The 19,580-nt window shown below is 43.8% G+C and overlaps 1 protein-coding gene across 1 annotated transcript in view; it reads right to left on the reverse strand.

The window, feature by feature from the left end:
• CRACR2B (calcium release activated channel regulator 2B) overlaps positions 1-19,368 on the reverse strand; it is a 31,326-nt gene extending 11,958 nt beyond the window's left edge. Inside the window, exons 1-11 of the mRNA XM_053381223.1 lie at positions 19,138-19,368; positions 18,049-18,121; positions 15,612-15,856; positions 13,028-13,139; positions 10,830-10,986; positions 9,973-10,119; positions 9,118-9,208; positions 8,862-8,954; positions 6,439-6,626; positions 4,452-4,523; positions 3,709-3,763 (exon numbers count right to left, since the gene is read on the reverse strand). Coding sequence (XP_053237198.1) covers positions 3,709-3,763; positions 4,452-4,523; positions 6,439-6,626; positions 8,862-8,954; positions 9,118-9,208; positions 9,973-10,119; positions 10,830-10,986; positions 13,028-13,139; positions 15,612-15,812 — 1,116 coding nt within the window. The 5' untranslated portion in view covers positions 15,813-15,856; positions 18,049-18,121; positions 19,138-19,368. The remainder of the gene's footprint in view (positions 1-3,708; positions 3,764-4,451; positions 4,524-6,438; positions 6,627-8,861; positions 8,955-9,117; positions 9,209-9,972; positions 10,120-10,829; positions 10,987-13,027; positions 13,140-15,611; positions 15,857-18,048; positions 18,122-19,137) is intronic.
• Positions 19,369-19,580: the final 212 nt, after the last annotated feature.

Raw genomic sequence — 19,580 nt, forward strand, 5'->3', positions numbered from 1 at the left:
GTGAATGAATGGGTTGTACCTGGAGACCGGTTCCTAGACTTCTGGAAGGTGCATGCAGGTTTCTCATTAAGGGACACACAAAGGACCAGATTGTACATGGCACGCAACTCCCTCCAAAACTTGTGGATGTATGGACTTGGGGAAACTCAGTTTCCATTCATAACACACAGCGGTACAACAAAGCGCAGTACAAAATGCAGAAGCTCAAGGCACGATGTTTCCAAATATCAATTTCAAAACTTCAGAATGTTTAGGGTGGTAATCCGGATTAATGAACAACTGGGGACCTGAAGGGATTGGCAGAGGAAAAGAAGATGCAAGGAGCCGAGTAGTCCTCTGCAGCCTTGGAACTTGTAAAGGTATCAGCAGAGTTTCCACACTGCGCTTCAACTGTCCTAGTTTTGCACAGTATCTCAGGGCCTTACTAGAGTAAACGTTGGAAAACTCTTTCGAAATGCTTTTAGAAGCATCTGTGAGCAAATTAGACTAGGACTGGAGTGCCTGATTGCTTGGTCCAATCTGAGAACTCAGATGTGCCCACTGCAATCTCTTCAAAAGGATGAAGCAGGGGGCAAATCACCTGCTGGATCAATGTCTTAGCTGCACTTCGCCATGCAAGGCACCTGCTGTGCCTTTTTAACTCTTGTCTTGCCTATGTACTGTGCTGACTGAAGCATTAAAGATTTTGGCAGAAACCGAAATCAAAGTTCAAGCTCTTCATCCAGCAGGACATTTCCTCCCATTTAAGTGTGCATGGATCCACTCAGATCTCTCCCATGTTTCGTCTAGTTTGGCCTTCTCCCTCACAGTGCCAAATGATTTCCAGTGCTGGCATTTATGCATAAACATTCTTGGCATATTTAGAGGATTTTAATATTTCACTATTGCAAGGTCTCCCTGTTATATGTTGAAGCAGACTTGGAAATATGTCTTGTAGCGCTGGCAAACTGCCATAAACGTGCAGGCAAGAACAAGCCAGATATCTCTCCTAAAGAACGATGCACTGTTAAACTCTGGCAACCTGATTGGTCCATCATTACGTCACAGTGAATGAAGACTGGTATTGACTACCAACCAGTAATCTCTAGCTAAAAACAGTACAGTTGCAAATCTAACAGCAACAGAAACATCAGGCTAGGAAGGCCCTTCAGGCTTTAAAACCAAAAACCTCACTAGATCTACATTATGCCAGTATACCCCACGTGTGCACTGGAGTTTGTGCTCTTCTCTATCTTAGAAAAGCAACAGCCTGCAGATGCTCCAACAGACAGACACAAGCACTGCAGTCTTGGACAAAAGAGAAATATATAAAGGGCCCATCATCAAGAGGCTTCAAGACAGGAAGTTGCTGCTGCATCAGCAGACTTCTTTTCTCCTTGATAATTCTCTTTGATGTTAGAAAAAGCCTTCTAGAAACACCATACTTTTTTTAACTAAGGCAAACAGACATCTTTTGTTTTCTCCTATTCTACTGCGCACTCTTGCAATGGATAGATTGCTGCAAATTGCAGTTAGCATGAGCAGATATCAAGTGTGTGTGTGTGTGTGTGTGTGTGTGTGTGTGCGCGCGCGCATATATAGTTGACAGGAAGATAATGCAACATATTTTCCCCCCCTAGAAAAATTAGAACTCAACTTCCTTCATTCCAGTTCATCCAGCATAGCTGTAGTTGGTACATCTTGATACAAGACTGAGGTTCAGAAAAAAGGGGGGATGCTTAAAAAATAGAAACAAATAAGGATCCTTTTTTCCATTAACTGAAGGTTTACATTTTACTTCAAGAGTCTGATGTGCTAACTCTAACCCATGCAACCTGCCTTTATGCAAGCACAGTCCACAGTGTTATATTATTTGTTTCTGCACTATATCAGTTCTTTAAATTTGCAGAATGACTGTATGCAGATCAAAAGCTTGCTCTTTTTGAATTCCCACATCAGATGCAATCTGCATGAAGAGTGGTGGGTGCCTTTCTTCCCAGTATCCAACAGAACCTCCATCTCATTAATATTTACTTTTCAAAGAGGATCAGACAACAAAAGCCAGTGTAGCTTGCCTGGAGCCCATATTCCACTAGAGAACAGAGATAGCAGACTGCCAAAGGGACCATCCAGCGGCTACTTTGACATGTGAAGAAAAACCAACATATGTCCATATGAAGTCTCTCCACGTCCCTCCATGCCATACTGTAAATTGCTTTCAATGTGACCCCACTCAAGAGTTCTAAAACGTATCCCACGGTACAGCATGAAAGGGATGCTCTTCAAAAAAGACATTAAAGTGCCAAATAGGATCTGAGAACTCCCTGCATTGCTCTCTCTGAACTGCAACAGCAGAAGACAGTTTCTCCCTGTTGCTTCTGCTACATTTAATGATCTCATTGAGACTATGGAGATCACATGCCCCCAGATTTATCTGGAGATGCAGCCACAGGCCTAGTAATCAGAAAGATGAGTCATGGGACAGCCAGAGAGCCAGCCCACTCATAAGGCAAGGTAAAGAAGCCACCTCTGGTGGTGGAAACACAAAAGGCGGTGCCCCACCGGCTCTCCGCCTGCCCCACCACTTCCACTGCAGCTGGAACGCTCCCTTCTAGGCGAGTAGGAGAGGCCTGCAGCAAAGCTTTGTAGAACAGCTCACACTTGCTCAGCTTTGGAGTTTCTCTCTCTCCACTCCTAGGTAAGCAAGGCTTCAGTGGGGAGGCAGCAGCAGTGTGTGTTGGGGAGGGACAAAACAGGATGGGCCCCCCATGGACAGACAGGTGCACATATGTTTGCACAATCATACCCAAAGACTAGAACATTGCACTGGAAACTTCCCTCTCCTTTTTACACAAAAACATACATAGCAGCTTCAATAAAAACATCCACCCTATGCTTGTACAACACTAAAGACTAGATAGCTGATCAGCACACACACACACCCCTTTATACTTCATTCCTGCCCTGCATTTGTGGAGCAGGGAAATCAGCAGCAAGAGGTCTTTTGGCTCATCTTCACATTTTGGTTGTCTGCCTCGCTGGTCTACGATCAAATCTACTAAGTGGTATGTTTCGTGGACATTACATCTCTCCTACCAAAAACAAACTCCCAGGGATGAAAAAGGCCCATTCCAGGAGCAGGCCAAAGAAAGAGGCAGAAACAGACAAAAAGACATCTTGTTTTCAGTCTCTTAATTGTGGACTGCATGACAATGGAAGCCTAGAAGGATATAGGCACATGGTGATATAACAGAAGAACTATAGGCTGGAATGAGGCAAGGTGGTTCCAGAGATGAATTCCAGACTACTCTGCAGAATGGTGGCGGTGGGAAGAGAAAGAACGTAACTGGACCTTCTCCAGGCTAGGTGGCAATGGCTCAGCCTTAAAACATGGAGGTTCAGCTACGGTTCCTCTGAATGGAAGCCTTAGTGTACAAAGTTCAAGATGTGCAAAAGATTTTCTCCCCCTCCAGGTTGGAGGGACACCCAACTGTAAACGCTTTCTTGTAGAGTCAGGAGCCAGCAGTCCTTATTGCCCCCTTTGTAATTGCCTGGTTTAAAAATGCGCAGCTCTCTCTTAAAAATAATAATAATAAGTCCACATGCAGGCACTACAGGGTTTCTCAGTCAATGCCCCCCCTGTAAATGAAATGACCCCAAGTGATGGCAACAACAGCAAGCTGCAAAGGGGAGGTGACGGGGGATTAGAATTTTCTTTCTCAGACTAACCAGCTTCTTGGCTTCAAAGGCATCTCTCTCGTCTCGCAGCTTCTTGTTCATCTCTCTGCTCCAAAGGAAAGAAAGACACACACAGGTAAGCGGTAGCTGTTGCTCTACACATACTACGGTAGGGAACTAACAATCCTCAAAGAGAAGTGAGAAAGGGGAAGACGCCACTCCTTTTCGCAACCACAAATCCCCATTCAGATTTCACAGAAGCATCATGTGGCCTAAATCTTCACTGCAGAAATTGCTTTGGTGCTGCTCTCAGACATTACAGTGGAACCTCGGGATGTGAACGGGATCTATTCCAGAGCCCTGTTTGCATCCTGAACACAGCATAAGATGCGACGGCGCGTCTGCGCGTTTTGCCGCTTCCGCGCATGACATCATTTTGAGCGTCTGCGCATGCGCGAGCGGCGAAACCTGGAAGTAACGTGCTCCATTACTTCTGGGTTGCCGTGGAGCACAACTCGAATGCGCTCAACCCGAAGCACATTCAACCCGAGGTATGACTGTACTTTAGCACCATCTATTGCCACTGGGGACCTGAATCACCCAAAGCACTGGCCCCTGTACAGCTTGCTGCTTAGGTCAAGTGGCAGCCCTGTGGGTCTCGCCAATTCTGCTGGTTTTGTTTGAATAGCTGACATAACACCAAGGAGCTTTTTTATTCTATACCTCCCTATACATGTGAACAAGCCCTCAAGGCAGATGGTGAAGAGCAGATGTCAAGATGCCCCCACCTTTACCTGAGCAGTTCCAGTTGTCGCAGGAGGCTTTTCTTTTCTTTCTGCATATTCTTAGAGACTCTGAATACATCCCTACATTTAAAAGGGGAAGGGAGGGTTAATGTTTTAAGGGCTACAAGTTTTGTCCTGTGCAAACGTTGATAATATGACCCAAATGCCAAAGCTGCTGGCAGCAATCAAGGGCAGAGGGTGGACTAATTAAATTAACACTGGGTTAGGAGCTGACTCCCATTCTTGCTCTCCATGACTTGCTGATGCAAAATATCATTCTCTTGGTTTCCAAGAGAAATTCCAGCTGAGGACCAAATTTACACGCACCCTTTTTGCACCCACGACACTGCTCTGCTCCCCAATCACTCCACCTCCCAAAGCAGCCTTTCCTGTTAAAAATGATCCATTAGTCTATGTTTGCATACAGTTCAAAATAAGAAAAAGAATGTCAACTGTGCATACTGCATTTAAGTTAAAATGCCTACATCAGCTCTAGATTTTTTAAAATTATTATTACTAAAAACAACACCACTGTACCATTTGGGACTTTGTATCTGAGAAGAAAAGGTGGCTGAAGATCTACCTACTGGGATCTAATTGTTCTGCAGACGTTACGTCCAAATTCTTATCCCGGTTTATAACTGAAGTCATGTTTTGGCCAATTCAGTATTAGAAAGTAGATTTACTCTTCAATAAAGCAAAAGGTTGCCCAATTTGCAGTGACATCATACATTCTGAACAGTAATCTGACTGATTGCTGTGGAGATCAGTGTTATTGTTTGCCACATTGTTTGTTCTCAGACTGGTAGGAGCCGTGGTTTTGACAATACAAGATTTGGATTGACCTTTTATGGTGAATTGCTGTGGGGCTTGCTTTCCGAGCCATTTCTATCATGGTCTTCTAGGAAATGTAACCAGGAAAATGATTTTTATCTCTAGTTTATACAGAGCCGCGATAGCCAATGCGCTACCTTCCAGATATCGTTGGACTCCATCTCCCATCATTGTCCATGCTGACTGGGGCTGATGGGAACTGGAGTCCAAGAACATCTAAATGGCACAACGTTAGCTACCCCCGACAGAGAGAAAAGAAATGTTACTATCTCAAGGCCACATAGGAAGTAGATTTGTGGAAGAGAATAAAAACATCATGCATGTTCTAATCCTTTAACTCAGTCCTGGAAGCTAGAAAGTGTTCGTACTTACAGACCCCCTTTAATTTTATTTCATAAAAATAATGTAACACTTGATTGTAAAACAACAACAACAACAACCTCAAGGTGGTTGTCTACATATCTGGGCAAGGCTTGCCTAAACTGTTATGTACTGAGTTGAATAGGATCCAAACTGCAGCAGTCTGATTGGTCCTAGAACAATAGGATCCAAAAGGCAGCAGTCTGATTGGTCCTAGAACAATAGGATTCATAATGCAGCAGTCTGATTGGTCCTAGAACAATGAAGCAGTATGGTTGGTTGGCAGGAACCACCCAATCATGCTCCAGATAGAAGTGAATCCACAACCTGATTGGCTTACAGTAGAATTCCGGAATTAGCCAATCATGTGCAGCCCATTGTGTAAATAATGTATATAAAGCAGATACTTTGAGGGGACTTTCATTCATTCCTCCTCACCACTATGAGCTGAATAAAGAGCATGAAATCACTTTGCGACTCTGAGTATATTTCATAAACAAAAACACTTTTAGCAGGCACTGAAAAGAGTACAGTGAAGGGACCTGTCTGATGTCAATAGTCAGAGAGTTCAAAAATGTAGGTGCTGCCACACCAAAAGATCAATTTTTTACAAATGCAGACCAGGTATTATGTGGCACCTGAAAATACTGCCAGTACTGCAGTTTGCAGTAGCCACATATTATTGCTATTCATTTCTACATTCTGTAGTCCCACTGATTAACTAATTAGCGTAAACCAGCATCACACAGCAAAAGCAACTGGCACTTTTCATTGCATGTTCTACAGCCCCACCCCAACACACCTGTTTTTCTGTTCCTGCTCTAGCTGGGCTTCTTTCTGCAGCTGTTGCAGGTGACCTCGGGCTACCTCCAGCTCCCATTTGCTTCTCTCCAGTTGGTCCAGGAGATTGTCGTTCAAGATTTTCAACCTCTCATTTTGCACCCGCATTTCCAGCTGCTCTGAGCTCTGGGATTGTAACTGATGTTCCAGCTAAAAATATGTAAGAAATCAAGATGAACAGATCTGAAAAACCAAAAGTACAAAGGCATCAGTAGCCAGTGTCTGCAAGCAGCTTTGAGCTGTAGGGGAATATGTTAAATTAAAAAAAAGTTGCAAAATGGAAAACAGAAAGCAGAGCAATACATCTGTGGTTTTTTTTAAGATGCAATGCATTCAAGTAATAATGATAACATGTTAAGGACCTGAACCAATGGATTTAAGTTACTAGAAAGTAAAGTCCAACTAAACATCAGGAAGACCTTTCTCACAGTAAGGACTGTTTGACCGTGGAAGCGATTCCCTTGGAAGGTGGTGAATTGGAGGTTTATAAGCAGAGGTTGGGGGGCCATCTGTCATGGATGCTGTAGCTGAGATTCCTGCACTGCAGGGGTACAGTGATTACCATTGTACCAATACCCCAAAGACCTTCTAGCTGCATTTTCATTCCCTATTGTGAAGTTGTCTTTTGTGGTCCTAATCTATATGCCTGTTGGTCACATGAGTGGGTAACTTCAGAGTCATAGAATTGAAGAGTTGGAAGGGACCCTGAACTGAGAAAACCCAGATGGGGGAATTCTTAATCTCCTCTCTGTTGTTTTGCCCCAACGTAACTGCTCTTTAGTTTTTAAACAACCCAGAGCAAATACTGACACTGGACTTACCCAAACTGCACCAATAACGCAAATTACACAGTGTTATCTCTCAGCCGCATTCCTTTAAGAGGATATTATGGCACGATGATAACGTCATGTGCAAACAGAGCAGATGGCCTTCCTTGGGTTGGTGGAGGTGGAGTCACTTGTTTGGAGCTAAAATATGAATGGGGCTGGCATCACATACTAAGGTTGTGGGCCTTGGAGGTTAAAGGAGGACACTGTGTCTTTTGCAAGTGTACAGATGAATCTAAAGGTGCAGAAAAGGACAAGCCAAATTATTGGTGAACTGGAGCAACTCCTCTATGAGAAGAGGTTACAATGCTCAGGGTTTTTTAGCTTGTCAGGGAAAGGACAGTGGTTGTGGTGGGGCCATGACGCAAGATGTTTCATATAATGCAAAGCACGGAGAAAGAGAATATAATTTTCCCCTCCCTCATAGATTACCAGAATCCAACATCATTCAGGGAAGCTGAAGGGTGGGAGAGTCAAGGCAGCCAGAAAAGAAGTTCTTCACCAAGTGCAAGATTGAACTATGGAATTCACTCCTACAAGAAGTGGTGGTGGTGACCATTAAAAGGGAATTCGACAAACTCCTGGAGGATAAAGCTATAAATGGCTAATGGCTGCTGGACATGAAGGCCGGGTGTGTGGGTGTGTGGGTGTGTGTGTGCAGAGCAGTGTTTCCCAAATTTGGGTCTCCAGCTGTTTTTGGACTACAATTCCCATCAACCCTGACCACTGGTCCTGCTAGATAGGGATGATGGGAATTGTAGTCCAAAACCAGCCAGAGACCCAAGTTTGGGAAACACTAGTGTAGAGCATGTATTAGAGGCAGTATGTGTCTCTGTACGCCGGTTGCTGGGGAATACATGCGAAGGAGAGTGTTACACTCCTATCCTGCTTGTGGGCTTCCCATACTGGACTGGAGAGGCCTTTGGCCTGATCTGGCAGGGGCTCTTATTGTATTCCTACAAGTCCCTTAAGCCACTGAAGAATAAGGCTGGAGAGATAAAATAATCACAGGCAGCTCCTACACTGGGCCAAGGAGCCCCTCCAAAAAATTACTTGCTCCCCACCTTACAGGGCACTGATTCTCCGACAGCTGATGCATACAGGATTTGAGAGTTTTTCCTCCTCCAGCGCACCTAGTCTGTCTGGTGCTGATGGAGGGTGGGGAGGAGAACAGTGAGAAGAATTTCCCTTCCCTAAAGTATCTTATATACTGGGGGGCACTCACATATGTCTACTCATCACTTCAGGGCTTCCCATGACTTGCAGAAGTGAAACAGCTGGTCACAGCGGAGTATGCAATGCTATCTGTTTCCCTACAATGAAGGCTTTTGGCACTGGTTTTTCTTGTAACACCAACAGGAACCAGCAGGAGCTGGGGCGAAGGTGGCATCTCAGGCACAAGAGCCCAAATCCAGCTCTAGCCCTGTACATGTGTAAGAAGTGATGACTTTGGTGTCAAAAGACACTGCCAGCCAGTTCAACGGGACCTGTGTAGACAATGTGGAGGGTAAAATCCAAATCCAAGCAAAAGAAACAAGGGTCACCCCCTCCAAGTCACCTTTTTCTGGTGGTACAACATCTTCTCAAATTCTTGTTCTTTGCTCTGAAGCTCTTTCTGAAGCAAGCTGCTCTTCTCATGCTTCATTGATCCCTGCAAAAAGCAGATAAATTGGTGCTTTTCGTTTTTTTCTTCACTCCAACATTCAGCATAAAAATAAATCTCAGGCACTTTGCAAGGATGTGGCTCATTGATTTAGCAACTGAGCTCAGTGTCCAGCTCAGGCATCCTGAGAGTGAAGGAATGAGGTGTTTACCTGGCTCAGCAGCCGCTCCCTTTCTGCTTTGATTTGTTGCTCCATTTCTTCATAAAGGCACCTGATTTCACGGTCATGGTCTACCTCCCTCCTAAAAGCACAGAGCAAGAGGGATGAAATGCAAGGAACAGATACAGCGTAAAGACAAAGTGGGAGACGGGATTTGGGGGTGGGGAAGAGAGAGAATTGCCTCTCCACTTTGAAAGAAAATAAATACATCTCAGCTAACATAAGATGTGCTGTCTCACTTTTCAGGAACTTGAGTATTGCTATGGAAATCCTCTGGCCCTAGGGGGCGCCAGAAAGGCTTAAAAAGATACACATTGAGAAGATTTTCTCAGGAAACTTTTGCAACCCGACTGCTTATGCTGCTTAAGGTTAGACTAAGGCTGTGTACACATTACTAGCTTAAAAAACAGCTAGTCTGTTCTTTTTCCCAATCTGGGTTGAAGCTGGGGAAGGTTTTTGCATTTTTTTGGAAGGGGAGCGTTGTGGGAAAATATATCAAAACAGTATTTCAAAAGCAATGACAGGATAAGTACCAGATGGAAGTGGATCGTGGCTAACACTGTGTGTACACCGCTTCCTAAACTAGTGGTGGAAGCACACTGGATACAGACAAAATTTTAGTGTGTGCACAGCCTGTTTGCTGCAGGTGTGATTGGGTTATAGAGGAAGAAAATATTCATAGAGTAATAGGTCCCGCTGAAGGCATTTGGACACTTCCACCTCCTTCTTTGGCATTCACGAATCCTCTTGTGGATGCTGAGTGAAACTTTCCCTCCCACTTACAGCATCCTAAGACTGCATTGCAATTTTTAGGGCGTAGTCACATGATGTCCAGAAACTGCTTACCGTTTCAACGCCTGCTCAATTGATTCCTTCTCGTGATGTATGTCCCTGACATATGAGGAAATGTGGAAGAGAAATTCTTCAAAACTGGTTAGGAGTTCTGGCTTTTCTTTCCGGAGTTGAGCCCAGAGCTCCTGAACCTCGTTCTGACTGGAGCAAAGACAAACAGTAAAGTTTATCAGCTTGAGAGTAATAGATAAGCATAGTCCTTGCACCAAACAGGCTATAAAGAACTTATTTTAAAGTACTTTATAGTTAAGCCTCCTAGTCATCCCTCCCTGAGATGAGAAAATCCAGGAAATAAGAGGTCAAAAGTCCTCATCTTAAAAAGTAAAGATGCATCTGAACATGTATACACTGTTGGAGAATCTCTTCCCCTATGTGATTTTGTCCGAGCCTTATTATGCTCCTAATACACCCATCCCTTTCTACTAGTCCAACATCATCTGGAAGACCACAGGTTCCCCATTCCTGTTGTAGCAGTGCAACCCAGGAAAACATAGCACATGCATATTAATGAAGAGGACATGATAGATAGAAAGGGTCAAAGCAATGCTTCTGCAAAACAAGATTCCTAAAGATAGCAACAGCAATCGTAATACAGTGGTACCTTGGTTTACGAACTTAATCCGTTCTTAAACCAAGGCGTGCTTTCCCATAGCAGCGTGGGACTCAATTTACAAATGGAACACACTCAACAGGAAGCGGAACATGTTCTACTTCCAAGGCAAAATTCACAAACCAAAACACCTACTTCTGGGGTTGCAGTGTTCTTAATCCAAGTTGTTCATAAACTAAGCTGTTCTTAAACCAAAGTACCACTGTAATAAACATGCACAGGTTGGAAAGTTCCAACTTACTCTTCAAAGACCTGGGATGCTTCGAGCTGCTCCAACATGGAGCAAAACCTCTTCTCTTCCTCTTCCTGGTCCAAGTCATCTGACCAGCCTGACTCAAAAGTCTCCTCGTGCCTGGTGCTTCCAGAGCTCTCATACTGCTCAATCCCTATGAACTTGCCTAGTCAGTGGAATGAGAAAAACAAAGGACTATAAGATCTCTCTAATCCCAGGTATGGCTTGCATCAGTGTTTGAATTATGAGGGGAGAGAGCTTGTGAAATCCACAAGCTCCATATCAGACTCCTTCCGCTTTTAGCCAAATCAGGGCAACAGTAAAAATTAAAAGAACTGGAACTGGTCCACTTCAAACACAGAACCATGGTGCACTTCTGTAATGAAGGAAGGAAGCTCTTCACATGCTCAAAGGCACTCTGCATTACTCCATGTCACTTTCGTTATTCCAAATGTTCCAAGGGTAAGCCGTTCCACTCAAAACAGGTTCAAGGACTGCGTCCTGGACTTTAAACAACACATTTACCATGGAGTTCTATACATGTCTACTCAGAAATGAGCCCCACTTGAATTCAATGGGTCTTACTTCCAGGTAAGTGATCAGGGCCAGATTAATACATGCTGAGGCTCTAAACAATGCCAAGTTTGAGAGACTTCCATAGTGTTACCCCCCCCAAAAAATGTGTAACTTCTAACAGAAAGGACAATAAAAACAGAAATAAAAATTAAGGTTTTATATTTGCATACGGACTGGTACATAGGGGAGGGTAAAACTAAAAAATAACCATCTGACTAAAACATATATTGCAATAAGCTTCTCTTTATAGAAAACACCTTTAAATTAAAATGCCTTATGCTTTCTTACTTTGCCCATATGAAGACTTTTAATGCACAGCAGCACAATATCTGTCACACTTTAGAACTTACTAAATGAAAAAGGCAATACAGCCTGATACACAGCCCTCCCCAACCCATCATTGGTTTGATCCATTAAAGTATGGTTGTTTTAAGAGTTAACCACTCTGGCCTTAGAGACTGGGAACTGGCACAATTGCACAATGTCAATACAGGTCGGTCCAATTCCAGATGTTACCCACTGAGCTTTAGGACACCACGACATTTATGGCTTGTGCAAAACACACTACGAACATGACTGTGTTCTAGTTCAAATTAGAGCCTGCTGTTACCTTCTTGCCTAACTCCCCACTCCTGATAGCTTTGATCAGCACTCTTCCTGGAATCTTCGTCAGATTCCTGGAACTGTTGACTTAAAGCTGTTTTCTTAAGGAGAAAAAAGGAACTTGGCTTCTTCTAATCAGCACAGGGCCATAGAAAGAAAAACCTCTGCTCTCCCTCATGCAGCTCATACTTGGCAAAAAAGCTTCGGCTGCACTTTGCTGCAGGTGGATCTCTCTGCGGTGGCTGCTGCACAATGTCTCCACAGGAACTGCGTGCTTGAGCGCTGAACTGGAAGCATTGGAAAGAGCCTTCTCAGCAGAGACAGTGAGTGTATGGCATGATATAGCCCCACCTCAGCATTGCTCACCAGTAGGGTGGGTGCACATTCCACAATCATGCTGTGCAAGCATGAAATCTGGTGCAATATACAGGAATTCACTACTCCAAGAACTGCACTTTTGGAGATAAGTTTGAAAGCATGTATGGCAAAGACAGCCCCAGAAGCTGCACATCATTCTCATATATGTGTGTGTGTGTGTGTGTGCGCGCGCACACACACGCATGCGCGCACGCCTGCTTTATATTTAGCAAAAATAACATTTGCCATGTAGGAGTATTGAATCTGGTCCCTGGGTTTCTATCTCAATACCACAGTTCCTTAATTCTCTGCAGTTGCCTTGGCTGCCTAATATACGGTAAACTGCCAGTATTCCAAGGAAGGAAAATATTTATGTTAAGAACACAGGAAGCTGCCTTATACTGTATCAGACTCACTGGTCCATCTAGGTCAGTACTGTCCACACTGACTGGCAGCAGCTCTCCAGGGTTTTCAGCAAGAAACCTCTCCCAGTCCTACCTGGAGATGCTGGGGATTGAATTTGTGGCCCTCTGCATGCAAGGCAGAAACTCTACCACTGAGCTAAGCCTATTTCTTCCCATTCTGTCCACTGCCCACATACATGCTAAGCAACAGTAGTTGTCATTTTCTCCATATAGCCACTGAGCTTCACACTCCCTCGTTCCTCTTACCTAGTCCCATACTGAATTCGACTGGCGTGAGATACCCATTATTGTCTTGCTCTAGGCTGTCAAAAACAGATTCTAGTTGTTCAGGAGTGAGAGGAAGTTCACTTTGTAGCCGCTGTGAAGGAGGAGGAAAAAGAAAGGACAGACCATTATAACCACAAGAAAAAACTTCCACTCGTCCTATTTTCCCAGCTCCCTTCACTGTTACTGCCACAAGTGGCCAGATTCAAAGTGTGCAAGTTGCAAATTCGTAATCTGAGCCCAAACCCAGAAAAAGGTGACCTGAGGAAAGGAGGAATTCCTGACAGGCAAAGAGAAGAGACATTTCTGCTGACCGGACTGCGGGGATGTGAATGCCTTGCATTCAAGGTTGCTGACAAAATGCACTTTCATGACAGAACACCAGTCTTCCCATTCAGAATAGCCACATAATTCAGCTTCTGAAGGGACTGTGCCACTTCAAAATGCAAGTGTTGGCTGAAAGATCAATTGTTCAACCATATTAAAAAACAAACCTGCTTGTGAAGGGCGGCCCTACTGTTAGGCAGGATGAGGCAGCTGCCTCAAGGAGCAAATGCTGGGGGACAGCAGTGCCATTCCTCGACTGTCCCTCCTGCATCCCCCTGCCATTCTCCTCCTGCTGCATGACTGCTCCTGCTCCTGCTCCACCTCCACAAGCAAACAAAAACATTCTAGCTCATGGCTTGCATGCATGATAGGAGGGAAAGCTTCTACTGAACATACAGATTGGGTCAGAGGTTGCTGCACCCCCCTCACTACATTGATTTTTCACCCTTGCCAAACTCAAGTCAATGAGCATAGGAGCTTGTTGAGAGCTCATGTCGTTCTCTGTAAGAAGGCAACAGAAGTCTATGAAGTCCAATCTCATAATAAGGAAAGGAGTGGTGCAAAGACGATGTTTTGGTACAAGACCATATATCTATGTCCATCAGGACAGATATACTGCAAGTGCTTCTGTTAACAGGTGTGTGTACAAAATCTGGCATTACATAATTTATTGCACAACTCACTGGGGAAACCAGCTCTTGCTTAATAAGCGTGAAACAGGATAAATTCCCCGAGTGACCTCAGGGGCTCTGGGAGCTTTAACAGTTGTACAAAAGAAGGGAATTCAGCAGGTGGAAGTTTGCAGGTCAAACTCCACCTGCAGACATTCTTTCTTCTACAGAACTCTTGCAAAGGTGCAAGAAACCTGTCCTCCTTTTTCACCTTGCTACCCTAAACCAAAGATGGGCACAGAGTGAGATCTGGATCTAGTGGTAGATGCCCGAGTGATTTACAGTTTTGTTTTGTTTTTAACAAAAGCAATAAAATGGCCCAGGGCCAGCCCAATATATTTTGCAGTCTCAGACAAGGACAAGCTACCCCCATTCCAGAAGCCAAGTGGACCGGCAGGTGAAAGTTACTCCAACACCAACAAGCGGATAGTGTCCTCCGTGTCACCTGAGGGAAGTGCACTCACTAGCTCCCTCACTCAGCCTAATGATATGATTTCTTTATAATGCATATTGCCTGCCTTTCAATCAGAAGGTTGCAGGGTGAGTCGCAGCATGCAATAACAAAAAACACTCACAATACAATCAAAACAGCAACAAACATAACATAAGCAACCACCCATAACAATAATTCAAGGACAGGGTTGAACTCCCTCATCCAGCTTTCAACAGAAATCATCAGCCAAGGAGACCAGCGCAGTTTTGGTACCATGTCCAGCACATTTGCCACTTGAGGTGAAACAGGAAGTACCGCCCTGCCGCCTTCACCATTAGCACAGATTTCGGGTGAGATTCTGGCAATTTCTAGAAAAATCTCGCTGAAATTGCATGAGAGCTCATGTACTCTGCAAGATCTTACATGATTTCGGTGAGATCTTGCCAGAAATTGGTGCAAGCTTACCCGAAATTGTTGCCGGTGCTGCTTCTCTGCTGGCAGCCTCACCTCACCTAATGGCTGTGCCGGCCCTGATGTCCAGGCCTGAAGCCAAACTGAAATGGCAGCAGGTCTGAGGCTGGATCACTATCACCCTGTTGAGCATAGGGTGGGGAACTTTACGTCTGAGTGATGGGTGCTTAGCGCTTTGCTCAAGCAACGGTCATTCAGCATAGCCTTTGAAGGAGAAACAGTAGATCAGGGGCATGAGAGCAAGGGGGCCTCTACATTTCTAATAGCTGTGTGGAAGAAGGAACCTTTGGGCAGGAGCTTTCATGACAGGCTGCACCTGCCAGAAATTCCACACTGCTGTGAAAGATACAGGATCCCTTGTCCTCCCTGGCATTTCATCACCCTAAGATAGAGAAGGAATGGAAGTACAGACAGAGCAAATTTCACAGCAGCAGCAACAGCAGCCCCTGATGTGTCAACAGGAGTTTTCAAGTCTTACACACACACCCCTTAACACACACACATTATAGACTTCTGATATCAGTGGGGTGTTGATGAAATCACTCTCCAGCACAATGGCAAATAAAATCTACACATAGCAGTACATTGCTCATAGGTGGCAGTTCAGGAAAGCAAGAGCTTTTCCTCTGTAAAGGAGGTGGCAACGGTCAATTTTCCTGCTTACCTGCATGTCCAGCTTGGTGATAAAGCCCTTCTCCTCCTTGTCACAGAGCCTGAAGAGCTCCCTGGCCTTCTCCAGCATCTCCACCTGCATGTTTCCCACATCATTCAAGCAGAGAGAAGAAGAGATGCCTGAGGCTGCTCCATCCTCTTCCTTGTCCTCCGCATGGGAACTTTCAGAGAGTTCTTCCCCAGGTCTTTCCATTGCTTCAAATGACCATTTATTCACATGGACTGGCGTGCATCTAACTGCAAATATAAGGCATTCTTCTTCAAAAAGCAATGTTGGATTGAATTGTTTAGACTCCTCAAAACACTGGCCTGATTCGCAAGTAACATTAAACCATAGTTTAAAATCAACTATGGCTTAACACAAAGGAGGAATGTGCTGGTAGGTGCAGCCAATGCAATGCTTCCTTCAACCCTCCATTGTTTCCCTGCCACCAAGAAATAAGCCAGAGTCCAACTCGTGGTGATGTCTCCATAGAAGCCAAAATTTGTTCTTGACTTAACACTCATGGTTTATATCAAGAGAAACAAGCGATGAGCCTGGGTTCAGAAGTCACAATAAGCTGGATTCTGGCTTGTTCTGTCTGTAGCATGGCAGTAGCAGCAAGAGGAGCAGGGAGGAATGAAATAAGCACTGTATTAGCTGCACCCACCAGCTCACCTTCCTCACTTGTATTTATTAAGTGGGAACCAGCTGATTGAGTGAAAGGCCATCATCATGCTCCCAAGTAATATGCCTTGTTGAATATGAAACAAAGGACTGGGATTACCCCATTCCTATTACTGAAAGACAATAAAGAGAAGGGAAATTGACGTCTAGTAACAATGGGATTAACTTGCGATTTTCTCACAGAAACCTGCATTTCAAAAGCAAAGGGCAGCTGACAGCTTTCTTGAAAGAACAGGACTGAGTGCCCCTGAGCATTATGGGTAGAGGCCTACCCACATCCCCTCTTTTTACACTTGCTCTATATTTCTGTAAAATGAAAATTCTCCGTCAGCAGCTGTGGGCTGCCAAGAGAAGAAAAGCATTAAGCAAGATGAGATCACCACAGAATCTAATTAGGAGAAGATAGGACAGGGAAGAGCCAAGACCCTCCCAATTGGCAATGGTGATACAAAGGAATATAAAGTAGGCAGCCATGTTGGGATGAGCACAAAGGTTGAATCCTCCCTGTCCAGCCCAGAACCCTGACAGGGATGCAGACTGGTCCCCTCTTGGGTCATCAGATTGTCACTTGGTGAGAAAGGAGGGGTTGATTGGCTCCCGCTGTATGTGCTCAGTAATGTGCTGGTGGCTGCACCCATTGCTGTCATGCAGCTCCCAGGCCAAAAATGCTTAGTCGCCCCTGGAATAAGCACACATTTTTGGACTTTTAGATTAGCCAGTCTTTTGTTTAGGGAAGTTGTTAAAAACATGATAAAACATCAAATATTAAGATTCTGTTGGGAGCCGGCCAGAGTGGCTGGGGAGGCCCGGTCAGATGGGCGAGGTATAAGCAATAAATTATTATTATTATTATTATTATTATTATTATTATTATTATTAGTGTTCAAGACACCAATGGCTCAGATTCAGAGAAACACAAGCGAAATTCCTGAAGTTGCTACCAAGGGTTGCATTCAATTAACTTCTACTGAGAGCAGAGCCATTGAAATTAATGACAAAGACTAACTTTGGTACATAAATTTCAATGGTTCTACTCTAAGTAAAACTTAGCGGAATGCAACCCTTGGGGTCCTGATATGTCCAGTTGAAAGCTGCTTATTATTTATTTCCATGAAGCACTTTCTAACAACGCCACATCCTTAAAACAATTTTAACAACTGTTTCCTTTCCTTAGGTAATTGTAATCCTACAAGGGTAGTTTAGCATGTTCAAAAAAATTCTCAGCACCCTCACCAAACTAAAATCCATATAACTGTTTGAAAGGAAATGAAGACAACTTAAGCAGCACTTTTGTATGCATAGAAAGGTATGCTCTTTGGACCACTTCTTAGGATGCTCCAACATAGCAACACACTCTAAGGCTGCAATCCTGCACATATTTAGCTGGAATGTACTTCTGAGCAGACATGCAAAGGATTGCACTGTGTGCAAGTCAATTAGGGGAGGGATGCAAATAAATTATTTCCCAGTTATCCCTTATACATAAAGGTAAAGGACCCCTAGACAGTAAGTCCAGTCAAAGGCAACTATGGGGTGCGGTGCTCATCTCACTTCAGGCCGAAGGAGCCAGCGGTTGTCCACAGACAGCTTTTCGGGTTATGTGGCCAGCATGTACTGTACATCAATTTCTACTCATACTAGAATATTTATCCCATTGTTTATTCACTATAGATAATGCCCCCTCCACAGGATATTTTGTATGCTTGTCCCAAACTGTAGAAACGCACTGCTTTCTGATCACTCTAGTAAATGAGCTACTTACACACACATTCTGTGGCGCATCTGTTTTGCAGGCTCCTCTGCCTAAATGTAGATTAACAGCATGTCCACAAATTCTGCGCGAAGACAAAAAAGGGTAAGGCATTAAGCATTGCTGCCAACAGTTCTAACTTTTATTTATACAACCGCTTAACCTAAAAATAAACTAAATCTCCAAACAGTTAACAAGAAAGAATATATTTGTCAGATCACCAATAAAATCTAGGTGATATATATGAAATCATAATGTTAAGCAGTGCAACCAGGGAAAACAAATACATTTTTTAAAAGCATCTGAAAATGCCATTGTTGATGCCTCCCAAATGGCACGAGGGAAGGCCACAGCATAGTCAGCAAGGCCTCCTACAATGATTCTCAGGGTCCACTGAGTCTGAACTGGGGAAAGTGATCTGTTAGTGGTCCCAAGTTTTTTAAGGCTTTAAATGGCAATATTAAAAACCTTGAACACGGCTTGGTTGCCAATGAACAGCCACTGCAATTTTTTTAACGGAGGAGTAATGTGTGTACAGCCAGGGACTCTGCTCAGCACCCTACCTGCTGCATTCTGCATGAGCTGCAACTTCCAAACGAAGCCCAGAGGCAGCCCCAGTTTATTGGTTACCCAAATAATTGTGCAGTCTGGAAACTTTCCTGATCCATATAGCCAAAAGTAATTCCTATTAGAACAGGAATGTCAATTACATTGGGAAGACTGGGAGCAATTAAGTAATCTTCTAGGAAAGCAGCTTTTTCTTGATTAGGCTTCCATGGGCACAAAGACACACAGGGTTGGGGTTTCCATCTTGCGTAGAAATAAAATGCATCATTCATTCATTCATTCAGTCATTCATTCCCTGCCTTTTTTCTTAGATGGGACTCAAGGTGGCTTACAGATAAAAACAAGAACTGCTAAAAACATAGAAAAATCCATCATTAAAATACAATTAAGTAACAAAAGAATTAAAACTATATGCATATTTTTAAAAAAACTGTTTAAAACACTGCAATAATCACAATAAAAACAGCATGGCAGTAACCCTTTCATTAAAATCAGTTAATTCCCAAAAGCCTGTTGGAACAAGAAAGTCTTTACCTGCTGGCAGAAAGACAGCAAGAAGGGAGCCAGTCTGACTTCTCTAGGGAGGGAGTTCCAAAGTCTGGGAGCCGCTGTGCATGAAGTGTGTGTGAAGACAACCCTCAAAACTATCAAAGCCTCTCTCTATGTATTTTTTTATGTCCATGTGGCTTAGAATATCAGATCATAAATCATATGCAGTCAAAGTTCAAGGAAGCCAGCTAGAAGGAAGTTTTTGCCAATACTTTATGTAGAACCGCCACCAGTATTTTTATTAAGATTTTTTTTAAAAAAAGGGGGGGGATAGGAAAGTCGCAGGCTGTACAAAATTGCCCAGAGGTGCTACAGGCAGGTGTAATACTCAAGCCTGTTGTTTCTGCTTCTAGCCCATTAAGTTTATTTTTAACATCCCTTTTAAAGAAAACAGGAAAGATCTGTGTGAAGTTTTAGTGGTGTATGCT

This window comes from Podarcis raffonei, chromosome 1, assembly GCF_027172205.1.
Source record: "Podarcis raffonei isolate rPodRaf1 chromosome 1, rPodRaf1.pri, whole genome shotgun sequence".
In the NCBI taxonomy this organism is placed as follows: domain Eukaryota; kingdom Metazoa; phylum Chordata; class Lepidosauria; order Squamata; family Lacertidae; genus Podarcis; species Podarcis raffonei.